We start from the raw sequence: 23,367 nt of genomic DNA on the forward strand, positions 1-23,367 counted from the left end.
GAGTAAAATATTCTTATTTAATATTGTGACTTCTAAGGCCAGTTATAGATATTATAGATATACAGATATTAAGCCCAGAGTGATACACTACAATACTGACTGTCACCTTAACTGACATTTAACCAAAACCTATCTCTTGCCTAATAATTTTTCATTTTTAGAACTGGGAAGTCTTTATTAGAAAAAAAGTCAGTTTTACTAACTGACAGAACATCTACTGCATGCCTAAGTCAGACATTACAATGGTAAATTATATCTAAAAAGTGTGTGTCTTATTTCTGTATCTTATCTCCATTTTGATGATTGCTTCCTAAACATATAGTCCTAGGCTACACTAAAAAGTGACTTTTCTCCAAAAGAACTGAATACTGATGAGACACAAACCGTGTTAAATTCAGCATTCGGGGGGGGGGGGGCACGGAATTGTCACACTTCAGGACAAAGGAGCTCATAAAGCAAGGAATTACCTAGAAGGTACCTACAAAGGCACCACGATCAAAAAAAGGACGTTTTGAAGGAAAATTCAGCAAATCCCAAGTAGGTCACAATAGAACCGCCATATAACCCAGTAGCCTGTAGCTTCATATAAGGTATCTTTAAGCGATCATGATCTATTCCTGGCTGTAGCCTGTCTTGAACTGGTAAACTGACACATGGTGCCAAAATCTACCAGGTCTTAGATATAGATGATGGTATTTATACTTGGATTATCTTTTGCATCTCTAAATTAGGTAAATTTAAGAAAATATCCATATGTGGTCAAATCACTATTAAATCTGCAGCTGAGGTCAGTATTTAAATTTGGAGGCCTAGGCATCATAGAATAGAAATCACAGAATAGTTGGGTTGGAAGGGACCTTTAAAGGCCATCTAGTCCAACCCCCCTGCAGTGAGCAGGGACATCTTCAAGTAGATCAGGCTGCCCAGAGCCCCATCCAACCTGACCTTGAAATAGGAAATAGTCAATAGCAGGGAACATTGGACAGAATGTTTAGATTTGTTATTACATTTCATTTTAATTAAAAAATATATGGGGTTACAATGTAACTTGAAGTACACAGAGGTAAGGACCTCTGCCATTTAGGCACATTTGAATTTTTTTCCTAAAATGTCTGCAGGATACTAATAAAGGGCACAGTGACTTTATACAAGGAATTCCTGCAGAAAGGATTTTAAAAATGGAGCAAAGGGTCATCCTCACAAACTGTTAATCCAGGAAAGCATTATATTCTAGTGAAACTGCCTGTCTGCAATTGCTTATTAAATCTAAGCTTTACAATATGTAAGTTCCTATACTACTATCCTCCCTCCCCTGCACCAAGGAGATTGACACTCACTTAGCCAGTTTGGGTTGTAATATGGAAAAACTTAACAAGTGCCTGAGCAGCACTTGGAAATTATACAAGGAAGTATAAAGACATGCTAGACTTTACAATGAACAGCCCTCAAGGCAGCCTAATCATGGAAGTCCTCACTGAGTGAGTAAAGATGCACTTAGTTCAGAAGGATACTGAGGATAGCGAACATTGATTATAACAGACAGGCAATCTGGATTTGGAGAAAGGAATCATTCTTCACCTGTGATGGTCTGCTTTTACAGCAGCTTTCCATGGCTATTGCAGGAATTTCTACAGCAGACCAGAATAAAGAACAGGATGTTACCTATTCCCCAGGAATCAGAAACGGAAAAGGTGGAAGAATTCATCCGTGTGCTGCAGTAGAGCCCACAGCAGTACCGTCAGAAGATTCTTCTCTTGTGACAGGTGGGGAATATATTCCTTTCTGCACCTCACAGATTCAGAAATCCCCACACTTTTTTTGTCAGAGAATTTTAGCTAATACAGGTACATGAAAAGGGACTTAAGTGAATGAATACGAATTAAAAACTGTTTCAGATGTCAAAGGTGCAAAGCTGAATATTTCAGGGTCAATCTTAGCTCTAGAAGGCTGCTAGAGTACAATATCAAAACAGATATTGTGCAATTTCACACATTTTTTCACGCAAATTCCCAGAGTCGTTTAAAAGGGAAATTAATTACTGTGATGACAACAACATGTTATACTGGTTAATTTTAAAGTTCCAAACGTAAAACAATGCTTAAGTTACATTTATAGTACTGACCTAATTATGATACAATCTTTGAATGTGTTTAGTTCCTAGAATCATAGAGTTTTAAAACCAGAACAGATGGTGATAATAAAAATCAGACGTCCTGAATAAAATAGGTTCTAGAACTTCCTGTTTCAGTGCCACAGTTTTAATTTAATTAATTCTCTCCTTAGAAAAGCAAAAGCCTACTTAAAACTTATGATGACTGAAATTTCTACTCAAGATAATAGTATCGCATAGTCCTTATTTTAGTTTAAATCTACATAGCTTTTGTTTTCAGAACTGTCTGACAGACCGAAAAGGATATTAAAATTCCACGCTGTGTACATTCTTACAGACCATGAACAAACTACTCTGGGGTTTTTTGGTGGTTTTTTTTTTATTTAATTTTTTTTTAAATATAAGCTAAGTGGATATGGCATCAAGCCCCTGAGTATACGCAAGTTTTCCAACTCTGTTGTCATTCTTCTCTGTTTCTTCCCTGATCCCTTTCCTTGCAGTATTAATTTCTTTTTTTCTGTTAGAATTAAATGTAGTGGTTCAGTGACAAAAGAGTAAGCAAGTTGAGACACACAGCTCCCTTAATCTTAAGTTTCTGTATACATTACAATATATTTTTAAAATAAGCACCCAACTTCAATTTCACATTGAATTTATTACCACCATAACCCTCATGCTTTCCAGGTGCTGATTTCCAGACCAGTTTCATATTCCATAACTGTGGTGTACTTAATTGATATGCATTGGACCCTACATTTAGCTAAATGGAAATATATATAGAATTTTATTAGAAAAGAATATGCAGAATGATTTCAGCCAGATCTAATATATAAGGACCCTTTTTCATGTAGGTTTTTACTTACTGCTCTATTTCTCTGCGATATCTCTCTTCCTCCTCTGCAGCCTTCTCGGAAATCTCCAGTTTTCTTCTATAATTAGGGAAATTAGGACACAATGATAAAAATAGTATTTTCTGAGTAAGAACTTGCACCAACTGTGTCAGCATATAGTTAGTAAAAGATATAGCCAGTAAATACATATGCATTAGGGAAAAATACTCCTTTTTAAAAGCCGTCTTTAAGATACCAAGGGTTCAATATACTTTCGTAGGAACCCCGAGAACATTCATGACCATCTGGATAATAAAAGCATATGAATTTAACTCTGCAAGTCACTATCTCCCTTCTGAGAGAGTTCCATAGTGTGTTATTGTAAGAGTACAAAATTTGTAACTGTCCTGCTAAAAATAAAGGATTAGGGAATGGCATCAGGAAAATAACTAGTATCACACTGAATCATAGGGGTATGAGAACTGGGGAACAGTTACACTTCTACTCAAGATGTGTTTGAATTATATCAGCTTTGAAAACCCAGAACAAGAGCACCACAGGATAAGGATTTATGAATAGAGACTCTGCAACAGCAAAATTAAGTTAATCTAAGTTGGGAATCTTCTCACAGTTGTTCCTGTCTTCCATGCCCTTTCCAAATCCAAGCTAAATTTTTCAGACTGTCCTACGTAGAGTCCTTACAATCTCTCTTTCTCTTGCTGCTCTTTGATGATTTTGTTAGTCTCCAGCGCAAGTCGTTTCTGATGCATTAACTCCTGACGTTCTTGCTCACGGAGACGTGCTTCTCTCTGCCTTTCTTCTTCAGTCATGAACAGCTCCTTTCCCTGAAATCAGAACCACCACCCAAATCAGTTGTGAAAAAGTCTCATGAATGTAGTTCTTCTAGGAAATAATTCAAAACTGATTACATACTAGCACATCTGCCATTTCCTCACATTACTTTTTCTGAGGAATGCTTTCTGAAAGACCCTGAAAGATCTGACTACTTCATTCCAAAGAGCTACTCCAGTTTCAGTCTCAGTTATGATGTGCTAAACATCTCAGAAGAAGCATGCAACTACTAACGTCAGCAACAACAGTGTAGGTGTCATGCCAAAGACATGCTCAGTGTGCTGCCCAGAAAAAACTCCACATTATACTTCCTTGAAATCTAACTAAGAAATGCAATGCTAGAGAACAGCACACTGAATTAATCCCAATGTGGCAGACAACTACACAGTTACTGCGTTTTAATGCTCTTGTGCCTGGCTGCTGTGGAAATGTACCGTCATTCAGGGAACCCGAATACAGGGAACGTACATTGCCAAAAGGTTATATAGTTGATGTGTTTCACTTATTTTTGTTCCTGTTTCGTTTGCTTTACAGTTAAGACACCAGCACTATTTTCTATTCAAGACAGACACTTCCATGGTGCTATGTGGAACACTTCGATAACATTTATCTAATTTTCATTACTGAAATTAAAATCCCATGTTAATTAGGAAGGCAGAATTTTTCATGTCTCTAAGGCTCAAAGTAGACAGCTCGACCAAAAACAGGCAGCAAAGAATGCCTTTGCACCATGGTCTTTGCTGACTGAAAAACGGGAGTAGAGAAGCTGTTTCCTTTTGCAACCTCTCCTTCAGTACAAAGACATGTATTGAGGAAAGGAGAGACATGCAAGGTGAAGTAGGGTGGAGCAGAAGAGTTCCACAGCAAAAATTCACCATTTTAAGGATGCAATCCCAGTGGTACATGCTGGAGTAGATCCCATCTTTTCTAACAGTTGGTAACATCTCTGGGAGTTGAAACTAAGTCCTTAGGATGTTTAGTTCCTGGAGCTTAATGAACTAGCCTGGAGCATTTATTTAAACTATGTCTACAATGCCTTTGGGCAACCGCAGCTTTTGTTACTGTAAGAGTAGTTCAATTAAACCATGAATTCCTTAATATAGCTACACAGTATACATGAGCCCTTAGGAAGTAGCTTAAAAGATTTATTAAATTGTGTTTTCCCTATTTAATTCAGTTGCAACGCAATTAGAAAACACCATCTTTGACTAGTCTATGGAACTTGAGTATCCTCTTATATATAACTATTCATTTTACTGTAAGAAGGATTAAAGCAGTAAAAACATTAAAACATTTATTGAAAGCCACACTGAAGTCAGTGGGAAGATTTAATTAATTTCAGCTGGCTTTAGATTAGGCCCAAAGGTGTATAGTCCTGTTGTACAAAACAGTGGAAATGGAAAATTGAACAATTTCCAATGTGTTGACACACTAAAGAGATCAGATAAAGTTACACAAGGAATTAATTTGGAATAAGACTATTACATCAGCTATTCATGAGGAAAAATTAATTGACTCCAATCCAATTCACGTTTCATGTTTCAACAGAAGCAGCTATCTATTAGAACAGAAGGTTTCAAACATGAGAAACCATTACGATAAAGTTAATTTCCACTCCTTGTCAAGGGAATGGTTTTGCATTGGCTCATAGTCATGAAACTGTTTTATTTGAGAATCCTGTGGATAGTTAGCTATGAAATAATCAAAAGCCACTCAACACTGCCCTGGTTTGACAGAATTTAGTGGTATAGACATTACAGTGAAACACAGCTTTATTTCTTATCTATTTATTTTTACATTTGCTCACATAGTAATTTTCACAAATGTTCTGCTTTTATAATTATACTACTTACAGCGCCTGCTACCACAGAGATAGTCAAAGTACGACTACTTTTGAGCACTCTGACAGCCTGCAAATTAAAACAAAACAAAAATCAGTCTGAATTAAGTGATAAAAGGCCTGTATATATAGGATGAAAGATGCTGGTTGTCAATGCTGGAATTTCCAGAAGACCTACCTGAACTAAACAGGGTGGTAGGTATTCAAATGTCCAAATTCCCATGTCCAGTACACAACCTCTTTCGTTAAGTAGCCCAGTATCAAAACATATTTTTTGCAGCCAGAAAAATCAGACAGATGCTTAACAAGCTGACAACTACATATTTGGGAAATTAGGAAGACTTGATCTTACCTCTTTATGATCCACATTAGAAAAGTCCACTCCATTTACCTCAACAATCTGATCACCGACCTAAAGGAGTTAATGCAAATTTTAGTACAGATGCTAAATTAGTACACATATTTCTATATGTACCTATTGTACATATAGAAAACAGAAAAAGATATACTCTCTAACGTTCTTAATACAATAATCATAGGTACTGGCAGAGTGCAAGGGGAACAGACCAGAAACTGGCTAGGCCTGCACATCCTCCCATATTAGCATTTCCTATTGCCACTGTTTGAGACTGAATACTGAGCTCGATGGACTATTGGTCTGATCCAGGAGGGCACTTCTCATGTTCTTAAAATTCAGGAAACTCAATTCTTTTGAAATGTAACCACACAGTATTTCTTTCCCATGGGAAAAAAAAAAAAAAAAACAACACACACAGCTAGTGACTTTACAGTCACCCAGAATCCTTGAAGTATTAAATACCAAACAAGATTTCCTTGTGGTACCTACCTTGGAAGATGGCATACTTACCTCTAAGCCCACCTCTGCTGAAAGAGAGCCCGGCTTAACGTTGCTGATAAAAATGCCTGGTTTTTGTGTTGGACCACTGGAAATACTGGTGTAATATAAAAACAAACATTTATAGGATAATATTTATAGAATAATACAGTGTAATACAGTGAGAAGTCTTAGTTGTTTTCTCATCATTTGTTTCTGATTAAAGAACGTTTTTGTGGTATTAGCCTACTCCGAGACAAACACCAAAATTTGCCAGTACACACACGATGGTTTATCATCCTACTTTTCTACCTTTTACACCACAAAACTGTGATTTAAGAAAAAGCAAAAAGAAAAATATTCAAGCTTCTGGATTTTTCCCTAGGTGTTGAAACTAATAGCATAGTGACCTACACTGTCTAAGGGACTGGGACAGTAATGACATTGGAAAGCAAGCATATAACACAATGAAGAATTACTAGTTGCTTGCATTTTTGCTCACTGAACTGCAGTATACTATATGTATAATACAATGTTATTTTTCAGGATTATTTATTAGAAGCAAGAAGGATGTTTCAACCAGGGGCCAACATCTAGTCTGGAAACTTTAAGCTGCAATCTAAGCTGGCCCCAAACACAGCAACGATTTTTGTAGATAGTATATCCAACAGGTGATGTTGAACCACCCCTCCAGGTCTGTAAATAATTTTTTTAAAACCTTTAGATCTTCCAAATAATATGAAAGGAAACTTATGCTTCACAAAGTATTCTGTGCAGTTCAATCTTGATAACTTCAACTATATATTCCTAAACATGTAAGAAATCCTACAATATCCCTTCTACCCCAAAACCTCCATAACTAGCTGCAAAGACAGTAGTCTGAGAAGCATCTGGTCATATTTCTAAAAATCCTGCAAATTCAACGTTACTTTTAGGAACTGGATATAGCTGTGTAATGGCTTCTCAGTTCTGAAAAGGGTCACAGAAAGCAGTTTAAGTTCAGGGAGTGAACATGACACTGGACAGCACCACTGAAAAGTATTTTAAAATGTAAAAGCATTTAAAAGATCCAATTCCATGACAACTTGTATTACGTCACTTTCAGCCTGCTCTTATTTTTAAATTTAAAAGATTTTTTTGGTTTTAAGTCAGAACTTGTAACACAGGTATTTATGCTTTGTCTAATGATACGTAATGCGTGCCACATATCTTCCTGTTCCAGTTTGCCTTCCTGATCCAGCGTGGATCTCCATTTTTCTGATATCATATCAGTGAAGGATGGAAATAACCTCCTTGGATGTCTCACTTAACAAACCAGTGACATTAAATAAGAAACATGTACCCACCTGCATCCCATGCCTTTTGTACCAATCAAGCTAATGAAGACTTTCTTCTCTTTATTGTCCCTCCCTCCAGAAGAAGCAAGACCAGCAACACTGCCCTTGCCTTCCTGTAGGGGGATTAAAAAATGCTGCAGATGTTACTCTGTGTTGAACTTGTATCAAGACTATTATAAAACTTCACAAAGCCAGGATCAAACCCTGCCAACATCAAGATAAGATTCCTCCAAGGTCCAGCTGGAGATGAATGTGAATGTGAAGTACAGTCATTTCAGTGGAGCTGCATGGCTGAGGTGAAAGACTGAACTTACCTTTCTATTTGGAGAAGGTTGTTTAAATAGTCAAACTCTGTCTTCAGAAAAGGGTGAAGGAAAATTAGAGGAAAGTGATATGGTAAAATAATCATTTAGATGTTCCCTGACAAAAGAGCTAGAAAAATACATGATAGTGCTCACTATTTAACTAAGCCTTTCTTCCTGAAAGCAAAAGAATGGTAATTGTGGTCTCTCTTTTCATTGCTGCAACCCATAGAAGTCACTTGCATTCATACCTGTCACTCCTCCAGTAATATAGCTAATACAGGCCAAATAATCTGTTAAAGATTTATACAGTAGAACCATAGCCTGGTAAGTTAATAAGCTCAAGCAAAATAAAGTACCAATTAATGAGTAAAAGATATTTCATTTGTATCCTGCCCTTTCCTTATCTAATAATTCTAGAATCACTTCATATCACAGAAGATGCTTCTCCCAGAACACTTGCAACAAGATATTGCATCATAGAAACACATACAATAACTTCTGTGATAAGGTCAGAGGAGAAAGTGTTTCACAACCACTACAGATTTCCCAGAAGACATCTTAATGAAATAGTGATCTCTTACCCCAGAGTCTGACACAAACTGGTCCACATATTGCCATTTAAGGGCTTCGTCTGCTGAACTGGAAGGAAAACGTAATTTAAAATAATGGGGACAAAATAAATGTGAATGTATTCAAGAAGCTACTTTGGAACGTGGCCTCCTATTTTGCATCCACAAGTTCTTTTGGATACCCTTCACAACAACTGGTTTATTTTCCAGCAATTTAAACAGACCATCAAAGAAGCATACAATTATTTAGGCTAGTAAAGCTGGTCAAACAAAGAATTGAGAAAACTTCTTAAAGTGAAACAATTCTGGGAAACTCTAAGAAAGACTGTGAAAATAATCATAACGACTCGAACAGCTTATATAAATGTTTATGCAGAGACACACCTCCTGTCATTAGCATTTCTCTAACATTCCACTTAAAGTTTCAACTTTTCAACAAAAATTGGAAGAGGACAATAATTTGAAATTTTTCTAAACTCTGAACTAATTCCCAAATGTTACGTACATAGAGAAGCAGTGGAGCTCTCCATTAAGCTAGGTGCATTGATAATGAAATTTCCAGGTAATATCCATGAATAACGAGGAAATAGAAATCGATTCAATTAAGTAGGCAACTGGCATAAAAAGTCAGATTCATCAAACAAGACATCTTCCAGTTTATCACAAAGGCCATGACATTTTAATCAGCTACAGAGATGCCTATTCACACATTTTCAAATATACAGATAAACACAGAGGTTCTTTGGATATTGAAGAGGCTATGTGAAAAAGAATAATCTAATTTGTTTTCAAATTAAATATCGTTACCTTTTGACAGGTATCATGCCAATATCTGAAAAAGAAAAATACTCTGTTAAGTAGCACTTTCTACAGATCACTAGCCATCTATTAACAGCAATCTTTCGTGATACAGGTGATTTTTTATGTTACTTACGTCTTACTTTTATGGACACTATTTTCTTCGTACGAATGAGGTTTATGACTTCTTCATGTGTACATGACGAAATGGAATATCCATTTATACGCACTATCTCATCTCCAACCTCAAAAGTGAAAGGGAGAAGAAAAAATAAATTGTGAATTAACATTAAAAAGTTTTTAAGCAATGATGCAATCTGGCAATCATTTTGATGCAAAGGTTTGATAATGTTGAGTCCTGAATACTTTTTGAATTTCAGGTAATGTCCAAATCAGATTTACCTGTATTTGTTTGAACTTAATATTTAACACCAAAAGGGCAGATTAATGGCCAAATAACAATTTTATAAATAATATCTAGTGGAAAGCATAAAAATGAGTCTCTACACACCAGACTTGTACTGCACAGATTACCTTAAATACAAGCGTCCATATTTCAATTCAAGTAATTTTGGAGTGATTTTCTTCCTTTACACTTCAGCAGTTTAAGTGTTTTTACCATATGTTCCCTGAGATACCTTCTTGACTATTTTGATCAATAGGAAATTAAACTTGGTCTTACTACCTTGCTTGATTCTGGATTGAGAACAATGCATTATTTTAATGGAATTTACCTCCATTTCATGTGCAGCATCTGATTAATTACAACAGTCATGTACTAGCATAATGAATGCTTATTCTGGGGTGCAGTAGCTTAAGTCTTCTTGGATCATCTACATTAATTAGAAAACTGCATGCTACTCGTGTGACAGATTTTCACGTGTTTCACAGCAGCAACCCATCATATACTGTGGTTGAGAAGATGGTACCGCCACCCAACTGTGGACCCTGGGCTGTGGCATTCCCCCTGTTGTATGACATGAAAAAAGCGAGAAAACTTGAGACAGAAACATGGAAGGAAGCTCCCACCAGACAGAAGGCAAGTCAGTCACCTATTCCCAAGCTTACTCAGGCCTCTGTGTGTATGCAATATATATAATTTGGGCTACACGGGTGACAAGGACCATAGAGACCCACAAAGCAGACCAAGAACATGCACTCTGAACAGCAGAGACAAAACTAGTGTTATCCCCAAGGCAAATTTAGATTAAGATAACTTGACTGAAAGGAGCAGTAATTTGCACTCTGTCCTCCATCCTAAAGGATTGGCTCTGGGTCTCTGTACAGATACAGGCCCTTTTTGATTATCTTCCAAACTTATGTGTCTTTTGTCTCACAAATTGGGTAGACAATGGACTGAAAAGCAACTGGAATTTTCCACCCAGGTTTCACCTGTTGTGCAGGAAAATATGTAGGGGTTTTACTAATAGAAAAAAAAAAACCAACAAAAACAAAAAACACCACACAAAAACCCCACAGGTATTCAAGGGAAAAAAATAATACTAGATAACTAAGTATATACTAGTGTAAAAGATAACCCTCATTGCCAGTGTGTACTATCTGCCGCAAAACAGTTCAATGTTGTTCTGAACAAGTCACAGAAAAACATATCGCAAAACTCTCACGAAGGAACGAGGGCAGAATTCCAAAACCACTGAACTATACTCCACCATCTTTTAGTATACTGCACCAAAAAGAATTAAGGTATCTGGAAGCAAAAGACTGTAGAAACAAATCTACACAGTGCATTTAATTTAGCTCCAAGACTCATTGTCTGATCCTAAAACAGGCCAGCTTTACACAGAAACTACATATGCTCTGGTATATAAATTAAGTACAAAGACCATCCTCTAGTACTGAAAACAATTCCTCCAAAGAAGGGCGGCTCCACGTAACCTGCTCTCCAGGAATCACCCCTGGCACGTGTTGTCACCGGAACTGCATAGGAATTGATCAAGAGTGCTCGCTGGCATGGGCCAAAGGCCACACTGGGACCACACTAACATTTATCAGCAATCAAATACCAGCACTCCAAGAATATTCTCTGACAGTGTTCACTAGTGTAGAACAGACAGGGTGCCATAAGCTTTCAGCAGCTTCTATAAAATTTCAAATCTTATTTATCAGAATACACAAAAGAACTAATAGAAGTAATGTTTATTGTGTGATAAAATGAGAGTACATCATTGGAAAGCTTTTATTTCAAAAGGCTTCCCTTCTTCTAATACAAATACAAATTTGATATGACGACTAGACTAGAAATTTCTAAGTTTTATGAACTCTGCCTAATGATCCCCTTAGCTAGGTAGACTAAGAAGGAATCAGTGATGGAGACATTGCCCACTTCATTTAAGGTTGTACCTTATTAGCTGCTCAAGATAACACTGAAAAACACCAGGCCCTGCCAAGAGCATCATAAGCAAAGGCTTTTACCCAACGTGAACCACGTGACATGGCTGTGTGAAAACTAGTGCATACTCTCTTCCATTAGGTAATGTAAATCAATCCTCTGCATGGCAGAATATACAAATGATTACCAGGAAATGGCTTTAACAACAAATCACCAACAATATCCTTTTATACCTCTGTACTTTGATCTCCACAAGAACAAAGCTTTCACTTTAGGTTTGGAAAAGGCCCTTATACTACAAATTAAGAGCACGATTTTTACAGTCTTAGTGCACAACTTTATTGGCTAAAAAGTTTAGGGGAAGAGGCAGGTTCATCACAAGAAGTTTGGTGAAAGTTAGTTAATATAAAGACTCTGGCTATACTAGTTCTGATCTGGGGGGAACTTCCCTTTCATCCACTTGCTTTGGGACTGCCAACACACCATCCCCTGATACCAAGATCAGTTGTGAACACACTTTCAACTGCTGCTGCGGAAGATCAGAAGACTTAGCTCTTCCAGAATGCAGGGGGCACAGGAGACTCACTGGGAACAGAAAGGGATGAAAAGATTCATTCAGCCCTAACACTAAGGTGGTGCAAAAAAAAATGCCACTGTGCAAAAAACCACTATCTGCTTACAGAATTGTAACATTCACAACAGTATTACAATAAATACTGTAATCTTTAATGTGTTTAAGACTGTGCAAGCAATTGCCACCTTAGATAACTGTGACCCAATTTTTTTTTAATATAACAGTATTTTTTTTTCTTTTAAGCCAGATACTTCTAGTCTCCCCCATAGAAACTTTCCAACTTTACTGTCACCAGAAGGATAGAATGTAACGCCACCAGTCTTAGTCAGACTGAGCAAGTGATCTCCTGTGGCCATACAGACTAAATCATATAGTGTATCCACTGTTTTCTCCATCACACAAGTTTGATGGGAGTATCTGTGCCTGAAAAAAAAGTGAAATCATGGTCTAGCTCACTGAGGACTAGCTTTCTTGTACCTTGGTGACAGTTTTAGGGAAAAAATGGGCATAGCTGGAGACTCCTCCTCTGGCACTGCACAGATCAGCACCAAAAGCCTAAATCTGCATCGCCACATTTATGTGAGAGGAGAGAGTGGAACTGGAAGTAGGAATTCCTCAACATGGCCTGTGTCTCAGAGATTTGTCACATTAACACACACTGTGACAGGTCTACCCTTGGGTGATAGGACATTGGGCATGCCATCACCTTCTGCCTTTTTTCATATGTAATAAGTATTATTGAATCTTCCTACTGTGATCTGTTCAGCTAAAAAAACCAAACCCAAGCAAAACAACAAACCACCCAATTATCTTTTTCACTTCTTTCACAAACTTTTCTACTTCTTCTGGGAAGTGCCATATGCTCTGCAGTAGTACACAAAACATTAACAACACGTTCACTGTACCAGCATAGCTCATGTAGTGCAGTTTGTTCTCCAGTGAACTTAAGATTTTTATCTGACACAACACAGCATCAGAAGACTACAAAAGCAAAGGAGATGCAATACGTGACCGTCCTGCAGGAGAAAATACATTTGCAGAGGAAGAACATGACTATGGTCCCCAGCCCCTAACCAGTGGGACTGCTGCTCCACCTGCTGGACATTCAAAAATCTCACCCAGGGCAATTGCCTGTGTGCAATTTGCAGCACTCCGAAGAGCTTGACTGTTTTCATTTAAGTCAGTCAGATTTTTAATATGATCTTTAATAAGAGCAGAAACAGGTCAGTACTGAAGGCTTTTGAACATACAACCTGTGGTAAAAATGCAGAATCAGACAAGGAAAAGCACATGGGGTCTGCAGTTTAGTGTCACACCCGTGATAGCTCTCACTATGAAAGAACACTCACTTAACCAACTTGTTCCAAATGTTCAAAACCACATCCATCCACCCCTCCCTGTCCCAGGCCTGGCAGCCGTGCCATTGCACTCCTCTTTCTCCTGCTAAACTCTAAGCTAGTTCCCCACCCCAAAACCAAGAATGTATTCTAGAGGTGTTCCATTGCCCTCAACACTTCAGGAAATCCATTGTAAATAACACATTTTTAGGACTGTACTGCCAAGCTGCAAAACAGCTCAGAGATAAGTCAGACTTGTAGCACTGTGCATAAAGACTCAATATCCTCTACAAACCGTAAAGACTCTCAGCCTATTTAGGATTCTGCTGGGTATTCTAGGAAATGGTAGGAAAGCGAGTGACCTCTGCTTTCAAAGGAAGGTTGAGTTCCTCAATAGTAAAATGCTCAAAAAGCTTCCTCCATTCCCATCTCTGGCCTCTCTGGATTACTCACTTGCAAAAGTTCTAGAATTTTGTATATGACTATTTAACCTCAAGTATGCAATGTTGACTTCATTTGATCTACCTAGACTTTTCTGTTGATCTTACATATTTGTTGGTGGTGGGGGTTTTTTGTTTGTTTTTAGTTTAGTTTGAGATCCCTCCTTTACTCACATCTTCCACATCACGCAAGCTGTAACAGACCACGCAGCCTGGGTTTGCACAAACCCAGCTTTTCAAAAGGGTAGCCTCACCTACTGTTATTAGCTGCAATGTCATAACACACAGAAGCATCTCAGTTTTAGGACTGCAAATGGCAGTGCCGTTTGTGAGCCTCCATATAGCTTCTGTATCAGCAGAACTAATGTTGGTCTGAGGATGTCATCATTCACTAAGCGAGTCACATCTGTTAGTATTATATCATCTCCCTAAGAAGCACACACTTACAAAATTATAAATGCAGCCAAGAGCATATTTTATTTTTTCCTCCCATATGTGAATGAGCTTTTCCCATATAGGTGTTTTTAACACTCCTCTTTGCTGAGCTTCAGAAACGAAATGAAAAGACAGTCTAGTACTCTTCACTCATCCTAATGACATGTCTGTTACTGACTGACAATGTATGACTGGTGGTGCTTCAGAAATACCCCAGTCCAGGCTGAACTACAGGAGACATAGGCATGTAACAAACTGCTTCTCTTTAAGTCACTTGAACAGCTTTTCCTGCAAAAAAGTGCCCATACACTGAAGTAATGAATAGTTGTTTTCAAATATTTAGTTACTTTTGTACTGGTATCACTGTATACCAACCTTCTGAATCAGAAGCAGTAGAGATAAAACTCTGCAGGATTGAACAGAGTAGAACAGCAGCAATTATTTTGTTGTTATATATCACTGTTTCCCCTTTCCCTATCAAACAGGCAGATGACCGACTTTCAAAAGAAAAGCCGCAAACCTAACTTTTCCCAAGTAAAATACCTATTATTCGTAACTTTTAACATAAGAAATATAATATTTAGTGCTTCCAGGAAACTGAAGGGTTTGTACATAACATCACTGTTTCAAATTTCTCATTTTGTATACTTCTTCCGCTTTCATCACTCATACCAATCTCCACCTCTTTGTATTCAGCAGAATCCCCCCAGACATAAGTATCAGAAAGCAGAGGGGGGAAAAGAAAAGTACATTTCTTCATGAAAGGACAAAACACTTGCCTTTTAGAGAAACTGTAGTTAAAAAATGGTAAAAACTACAAATGCCTCAGTGAGCCTTCATGATTATTCAATCATTTTAATGTAACTTGGAAAATACTTCAAGGAGAAATCATGCAAAATGAATTCGAATTTTTTAAAAAAGCAGCAGGACATAAAACTGATAGTATAACAGAAGATCATTATACCTTTTTCAGACAGCATTTTTGGGACAGAAAATGTGTAGACATTTAGTTAAATAAAGCAGGTGGGTGAAATTTCAGAAGCAGTTGGCTTTACTGTGAGACAGCAATTCAGAACAATGGGCTGCCTGTCAGCTCTTGTTATTCAGTGGGGTTCAGAAAGTGCTTAGTGCCACCTATTATGAAGGCACTTTAGGCTGAGCTTTAACACCACATATCAAAAAACGGAAGTCAGACAGTTAGATAGGCTACGAAGCACCATCTGTTCATATTAACACATACAATCTAACTCTAACAAATTCATAGTCAGTCTCATGAATTTGTTAAGAGTTATTGTCCCTACTTTACCTGCCAAACTCTAACCATATTCTGAGTTGCAGTACAATTTGTACAACCCAGCCCAAAGATCCTTTACAATCCCATTCACTGTCACCAACATGTGATTGTCGGCCTGTCACAGAAGGCCAGTAGGGCCTTTTTGCGTACTGCGAAAAAATGAAAATTGACATCCTTACAGTAGCGCAACAACTGAGCATAACTCCTTATCTATCAATCACGTCAAAACATTAGTCTGAAACAAGCAGAGAAGCAGAGCTACGACACAGCATTAAGATGAATGTACTAGCATGACAGTTTAAGACAATGGTTATTAAGTCCTTTATTGCTCAGCATCATTAATGCCTTCCAGTATTTTCCAAGAGATGTTTTCAAAAGCCATACAAGTGACCGGTCTTTGTCTTCTCAGTTTCCTAGCAGTGGAGGAAAGATGCAGCTAGAATCACTCTACTGAGCTGATCACGATCCAGGAACAACTCTCTTGTCTATACTTCCCATTCTCACTGTGTCATGCAGTGCACAAGGTACACAAGCTTTTGTAGTGCAAACTCTGGGAAGGTGCATCAATGCCCTTTTCTGGAGTTACCCACTGGCAAATCCCATGCTTAAAAGTAGGCTACCGACTCATCCAGCACAGTTACTGGAGTGTCCTATGCCACCTTCTCAATGCTAACTAAATACAGAATTTGTGGGGGTGTATTCCCTGAATTTGTGGATTTGTTCTAAGAAGGAGCTTCTAAAAGCGTCCAGGGAGCTGGTCACGTGCCTGTCCAGAGCAGGCTTCCAGAAGGTAGAACTAATTCAACAGTGATTCTGAATTAGTGAATGGGATATATATGTATGAATGCACAAACAAAAGGGCACATGCATGTATGCAGAAGGAGGAACACTTATTGAAATTTTAGAAAGCTCTCAGCATAAATTACACAAACATGGTACCCTAACTTTGACACTTTGACTGTCTTGTTGACAGAGCTTTTTTTTTTTTTTAAATCCAAGAAAGTTGTGGGGTTACACTGAAGCATATCTACAAAACACATCAGTTTAATTAAACCCTGTAATGAATCATGCCAGGCTAATAGATTTTGGACTAGTGTTAAATATAATCCTTAAACATCAATACTTCCAGCAACTATTCTTGCTCCACAAATTGAAGTTAGCCAGGCACATCAGCCTTTCTACTCAGAAACACAGACTTTTAATACATCTCATCAGCTTCAAAAGCATAGAAAGATGCAAACATTTGCCATAGCAATTGCTCACTTCTCTCTTCACCAAGATATATACAAGCAAGAAATGACACACAAAAAAACCAAACACCCAAAACTTCATTAATGCAAATTGTATAAGTTCTGATATAGAAAAAATGTGTTTCTATACATAATTATTTTTGCCAACCTTATTACAGTTCACCTATCTAAACTTTAATCACTGAAAGTGCAATTCTATGCAGTACAAAGGATAATGCAAAAGGTTAAAAATAGGTTCTTCCTTTTATGTACTTCCATTGCATAAACCATAACCCCCACAATTTATACATGAAGTTCAAATAAACACTTCAATACACAAATTATATCTATGCAAGATGGAATTAAAATTTTTAGTATTTATATGCTCTGTTCTACATTTAATCAGAATTTGGCAACTTAAAACACTCTTCCACAGTCTAGTTAGAGATCTTTCTTTCCATCTGCTTACATTTAACTGTTGCTACTCATGAAGCATAAACACTCCAGAAAGCTCTTTTGTCTTCAAAAATTATCATATCGCAAATGCGAAAAAAAGGTTTACATATCATTAAAATCGGTGAAAATAAAAGAACAATTTTAATAACTTGATTCACCATTTTACTGGTGTTTACTAAGGTATTGACTTAAAGGTTTTATGAATTTTATTACAAGAGACAATGAGCACCTTAGCAATAGCTATGTCTCAATATTAAAGAACAATTCTTACTGCCTGCTTCCCTAACATGGTAGCAAAAGGCTTTTTGCAGCACAGCAGCAATGAATACAGTTTTCTTACCTGAAGTCCAACATTGTCTGCCTGTCCTCCTTTAACTAACTGGGAGATGAAGAGGCCACAGCTAAATTCCACTCCACCTCTCACACTTATCCCAAGTCCTTCAGGATGCAAACGATCCAATCTCACCTCTTTCAGCTTTCTGCAAAAATGGAAGATAGTTGACTGTTGAGCTGCATAACACTTTGCGGCAATAATGTTTGACATGAAAGTTACACATTATTATTCTCTTATAACATTCAGGCACAAAAAAAAGCAAGTTGACTGAAGTTTGGACGGATGCGTGTTGGCTAAAGCCATCAAGTATTTTTCCTAAGAAAAGACATCTGCAATCACTGAAGCTGTCTGCTTCTAGAGGGTTAGAGCTATAAGAATTTTTTTGGTATTAAAAGTAGGAAAAATGAGAAAAGATTGTTTCAAATGGAAAGCATTGTTTTTGACTCCCTTACCCTGCTTTTACTAAACTACTTGGCAAACAATTTCAGGTAGCTCAAAACTGTACTTCTAGCAAATATAGCAGAAGTAAAAAAACTTATGTCCAGCTCTACACAGGTGACCAATATTTTACTCTGAATTTATCTGAAAACTCAAGTCAGTATTTCCTGCTTGTATTTAAGTTAGGTGCGTTGTTCTGCATTCTCTTACCGTGATCTTTTGGGTGTAAGCTGATCATATTCCACCTGGTGTTTTAACGGGATAAGTGGGCGGATAGCATCAAATAGAGGCAATCTGCTTGGTTCATTAATCACAAGTTTTAAGTCCCCCACAAGGACTGGGAGATTCATAGATCTACAAAAACACAGTGAGAAAACAGGCACAGGTAATTAACACATGAACACAAAGCATTGTTTAATAACTTACTGTACATGTGGCTTCAAAATTTGCATGACCCATCAACCTACTAAAAAAGTTATTTATGTAGGTATTGGTTTAACCAAAGCAAAATAGCCACTGAGAAAGCAAGCCTTCTGTAAGCAAAGAGGAATAACAACTACCTCCAAACTGAAATCTCCTATATATTGCCTTTACCTTTTAAGATCATGCACAACACTCTTATAGATGACATCTTTAATTTCATTCTCAGAGTCCCCAAAAGATTTATGGAACCGTTTGGAAATAACTTTTCAGATCAGATATACCTGCCTACTAGATTTTTGTTTCCTTACTAGTTAGCAATCCTTTTAAGTGAACCTAGGCTACAAGCTCCTTCCTCTCCTGAACTTAGGAGACTGACAAATTGTTTTGATCCAGGAAAAAAATCGTGATACTCAGTAGCTAAAGCAAAGACTTGGTTTAAGTTTTAAAATTTTTTTCAAATCAAAATTGAAGTGCCATCAACCAATAAACAAAATCCACAGAAGTTAAACCGCTGTGAACATCTGTTTTACGAGAGCTATGCAAAGCGGTCTCCTTGGTATTGTCAGCACCAAGATAGTTATAGGTCTACAAAATGTACTTCGTTGCCCAGCTGCAAGAGTGGAGTAACAGGTCCCTAAGATTCAGTGGAGCTAGTCCTACACAACGACCAGTTAAACTCAGTCTATATTATTTGCTGTTCTCTCTCTTATAATTTAAATTTCCTGGCATACAATATTTCTGAGGCATATGCACTGCAAATACAGATCAGGAATGCATATTACATGGGATCAGAGGTCAAATACTTTTGGAAGTGCTATTCACAGCGAAGCAGACATTAAATGTTAACTCCAACAGCAATTGCACATATTTTTGCCCTGGAAAATGTATTTTGCCCTTCATAATGTATTCAAAAAAAGTGATACATCATCAACATATGTTCACCAAGATATTGGAAATTTTGCTCAAGACATTACAGTTTTGGAAATTGAAGAAAAGTTACTATATGCATTGTTAATTTTGTAACTGCAAGAAGATTTTAAATAATTAAGAGCTACTGAATCAACTGGCTTTCCAAACAACAGGCTTTATGAATGGAGAAGCAATTAGACAGACCTGAGTGAAACTGAATCAGATATGCAGCTGAATACATCCATAACTATAGCTCAGTGCAAACATCAGATGGAAATGTCTACATTTCACTCAGCTGAGATGCTATTAATTAAGATATGAATGGAAACTATGTGTATCAGAGACATTTGTCCATGATGAGTGGAAAATATATTCTCATCTTCTCTGAAAAACAATGGGTCAGACGCTGATCTCATTTGCAATGATACAGGTCCTAAGCAACTGTGGTTTAAATCAGTTCAGCAAAAGGATTGGTAATAGGCCTATCACCTTACCATTTTTCCCCCAGAGTTGTAATAAGCCAGAGTTGTTAAACATGCCAAACAGATTCCCAGACTAAATAAAACAGTTGCAAATTTTTGTCTGAATAGTTAGCAAAAATCTTTGAAAAGCAAACTCAATGAAAACCTCTGTTGCAAATAAATAAGCATTATTTGGAAATATTAATTAATTAGATTAATGCTCTCTTCCTGTTTCCTAAGAACAGTTTTATCATCCAAGTTCCCCCCCTCCAATACGAATCCATCAAATTCTTTTAGAAAACTGCCAAGTCATAAAACCAAAGTAACTTTATGAGCGATCACAGACCTGCTCCTTCCTTGTCTGCAGGCTATGCTGTAAAAGTATAAGACTTAATTAAACAGAATAAAAACTATTACTTCAACTACTTTTCTAGTAGCATATAGAAAGACCACTTAAAATCTTGAATATTCACTCTTTACATTTAAAAACATTAGCAAATTTCTACACAAACATATATAAAGCTAGATCTTACTGGTGGTACATCCGCAGCACATCATAAAGGTAATCCTTCTCCGCTTCATTGTCAATTAGTAGATTAACCTGAAAACCCAAGGACATTATTGTAAATCTCTGACTAAATAGCCACAGGTGTTGAACATACATGGCTTTCACAAATTCTTAAGCCAGAGAGCAGATTGCAATAGGGAAAGAATTTTTTTGTTTTTTTTTAAAGATAAGCACATTTTTGCGATAGATTCTTACCTCACAATGTGAAATTTATATCAAGACTTTCTAAAATTAGTATTACAACAATTGGGCAAGGTGGTAAATACTGATATATTCTGTATGCCAGATTTCCCCTTGGCAGTAATATTATTACAATAATATCATATTTGTCTTACCTGATAATCACTGTACTGTTGAATAAATGTTTTCAGAAACCTTTTTGGCCATTCATTAATATAGCACATGCTGTCACAGATAAAACCACCACACTGATATGATTATAATCTATGTTCTGTCATCCAAACCACTAATTTCACGATCTCACTTCTAACATTATGCAAACTGCTATACTTCTGTTCCTCTTTGCTCCAGCTCTTAACTGATAGAACTTGCTAGTTATTCTTTCCTCCCCCACTAATAGTATGTTTACTTAAACCAGTGTCATATTACTATGCCTGCTCTTGGATAATTACTGTAAAATAAAGCACACACCCCCCCCCCCCCCAAGTATTCTTATATGAGGAGTTCAATTTATATTCAGTGACAGTGAGACCCCCACTGATCTTACTTGCAGTGAGAGGTCACATCACATTAGTTTTACATTTGGACAAGCTTAATGTTTAGGAAAACAATTTACATCTGACCTAAAGGCTAATATTACTGTGACATGAAGTCTGAGGACCAATTTGCATACTTAAAGGCCCTTTCTTTCTAGGTTTCCAATGGTTTGCATTATATTCTAAACTAAATACACGCTTCATATTCCCTTTGTCCGTTTTGGCTCTCTAAAGCCAACAAGACTCCACATACAGGTGGTTTTCTATTACTTGTCTCCTCTGGAAAAAGACACTTTCAAAATACCTAAAGGCCAAAAAGCTACATGCAGGACAAGACTGCTTGTCAGTAATACTAGCAAGTAAACCAATTTATTCACAGTGAATTTCAAAACACAGAAGAAAAAGTCTGCCTTAAAAGAAAATAAAATGGTTGCAATCAAAACTGACTGGTTCACCAATACTGTACACAGACTCAAGGCAAGGTGATATATGTAAAACTAAGTCCAACACCCATTTTTCCCTTCCCCATCAGGAAAAATATGACCTATAAATCAGCTTCAGTTCTGGTATACAGAACTCAATCCCTAGTGCTAGCTAAGGTACTGTATGAGCAGTGTCTCATGAATAACACTAAATGTTTAAGCACATCAACCCTGCACAGCAAAAAGAAAAGCCATCACCATCTCTCCTCCTGACTGGGAAAGCAACCAATTAACAACACTACATTTTTCTTCTGGTACACTACTTGATGGACACATCCCCAGTCCCTCTCAGGAACCAGAGGACTGTATCTAAATTCTGCCATTTCTTCTCACACAACATTCAGTCTCCCTGTTTGATTCCTGCACTTCTAACACTGCACCAGCAACTTCCTCATCCTCTGACAAAAACAAACACCCAAGTAACTTCTTATATATTCAGAATGCTACAGCTAGGTTAACCTTCCTGGGCCATCTCGCTAGTTAGGTCACTCCTGTTGCCTTCTATTCCACCAATTATCACTTCACTGTAGCCACCTGCATCTCTTACAATTTTCCTAATTCATTAACTCCTTGGGACAGTCTTACTGTCCACATACACTTTACCTAGGCTCATGAACAGCTTCTAAAAGCTGACTCTAATTTCATAAATCCTAAAAGATCATGCCCCTACATGTTAAGGGGGGGGGGGGGGGGAAATCAGTGGTGACGTGGTATAATTTGGACCAGAGAAGTATTTCAGTATCTCTCTATTTCTCGAGAAAATAACTGTGGAGATATGGGATAGACGATTTCACAGCTTTTAAACAAGAATATTTAAAAAAAAAATCTGGACAGAGTCCTGGGCAACCTGTTCGAGCAGAGGGGCTGGAGCAGATGATCTCCAGAGGTCACTTCTAACCTCAACCTTTCTGTGATTATTTAAGGGTATCTTCATAGCAGTTGTATAGTTTACAATCCTAGAACACAAATAAACAGTTGCTTATGCTGTTTCTCACTATATAAATTGCACTGGTTTTCACAGAAATTAATAAGGAGTCATCACAAAAACTGCACCTACATACAAAAGAAAAATAGAATCTGGCAACAAGCCTATATAAGTTTATTCAGTAGAGTAGAAGTTGTGGGGGAAAAAAAGCACTTTTTGATATGGAACAAGTTCGGATTACAGTAATGCAGTACTGTAGCACTAGCCCAATCTGTTAGCTTTTGAAGAATAATATAAAGTTCTAATTAAGCTACACAGTTTGAAAAACTATTGAGGGAAATGGAAGAACTGGCCAATATATTTACATACATTATATATTTGGCATTGCTGCTTGGTTGATAGGGAGAAATGATTAAAATTACTACCAAAAAAAAAAATTATGAAAGTGGCAAATCATTGAGGAAACTCAGATCCCCTGGCTGAGCATTTTCACTACTTTGGCATAGAAAAAGTAAGTATC

General features: G+C 37.2%; 1 protein-coding gene across 4 annotated transcripts in view; it reads right to left on the reverse strand.

Annotated features, from left to right (window-relative positions):
• The window catches only part of USH1C (USH1 protein network component harmonin), a 54,201-nt gene that overhangs the window by 29,410 nt on the left and 1,424 nt on the right, over positions 1-23,367 (reverse strand). For all 4 annotated transcript variants that reach the window (XM_072865478.1, XM_072865477.1, XM_072865480.1 and 1 more), the window contains exons 2-13: positions 20,690-20,757; positions 18,574-18,717; positions 17,932-18,070; positions 9,613-9,721; positions 9,486-9,510; positions 8,691-8,748; positions 7,814-7,917; positions 6,501-6,585; positions 5,985-6,044; positions 5,646-5,702; positions 3,643-3,785; positions 2,974-3,039 (exon numbers count right to left, since the gene is read on the reverse strand). In XM_072865478.1, coding sequence (XP_072721579.1) covers positions 2,974-3,039; positions 3,643-3,785; positions 5,646-5,702; positions 5,985-6,044; positions 6,501-6,585; positions 7,814-7,917; positions 8,691-8,748; positions 9,486-9,510; positions 9,613-9,721; positions 17,932-18,070; positions 18,574-18,717; positions 20,690-20,757 — 1,058 coding nt within the window. The remainder of the gene's footprint in view (positions 1-2,973; positions 3,040-3,642; positions 3,786-5,645; positions 5,703-5,984; positions 6,045-6,500; positions 6,586-7,813; positions 7,918-8,690; positions 8,749-9,485; positions 9,511-9,612; positions 9,722-17,931; positions 18,071-18,573; positions 18,718-20,689; positions 20,758-23,367) is intronic.

Source organism: Ciconia boyciana, chromosome 6 (genome assembly GCF_034638445.1).
Source record: "Ciconia boyciana chromosome 6, ASM3463844v1, whole genome shotgun sequence".
In the NCBI taxonomy this organism is placed as follows: Eukaryota; Metazoa; Chordata; class Aves; order Ciconiiformes; family Ciconiidae; genus Ciconia; species Ciconia boyciana.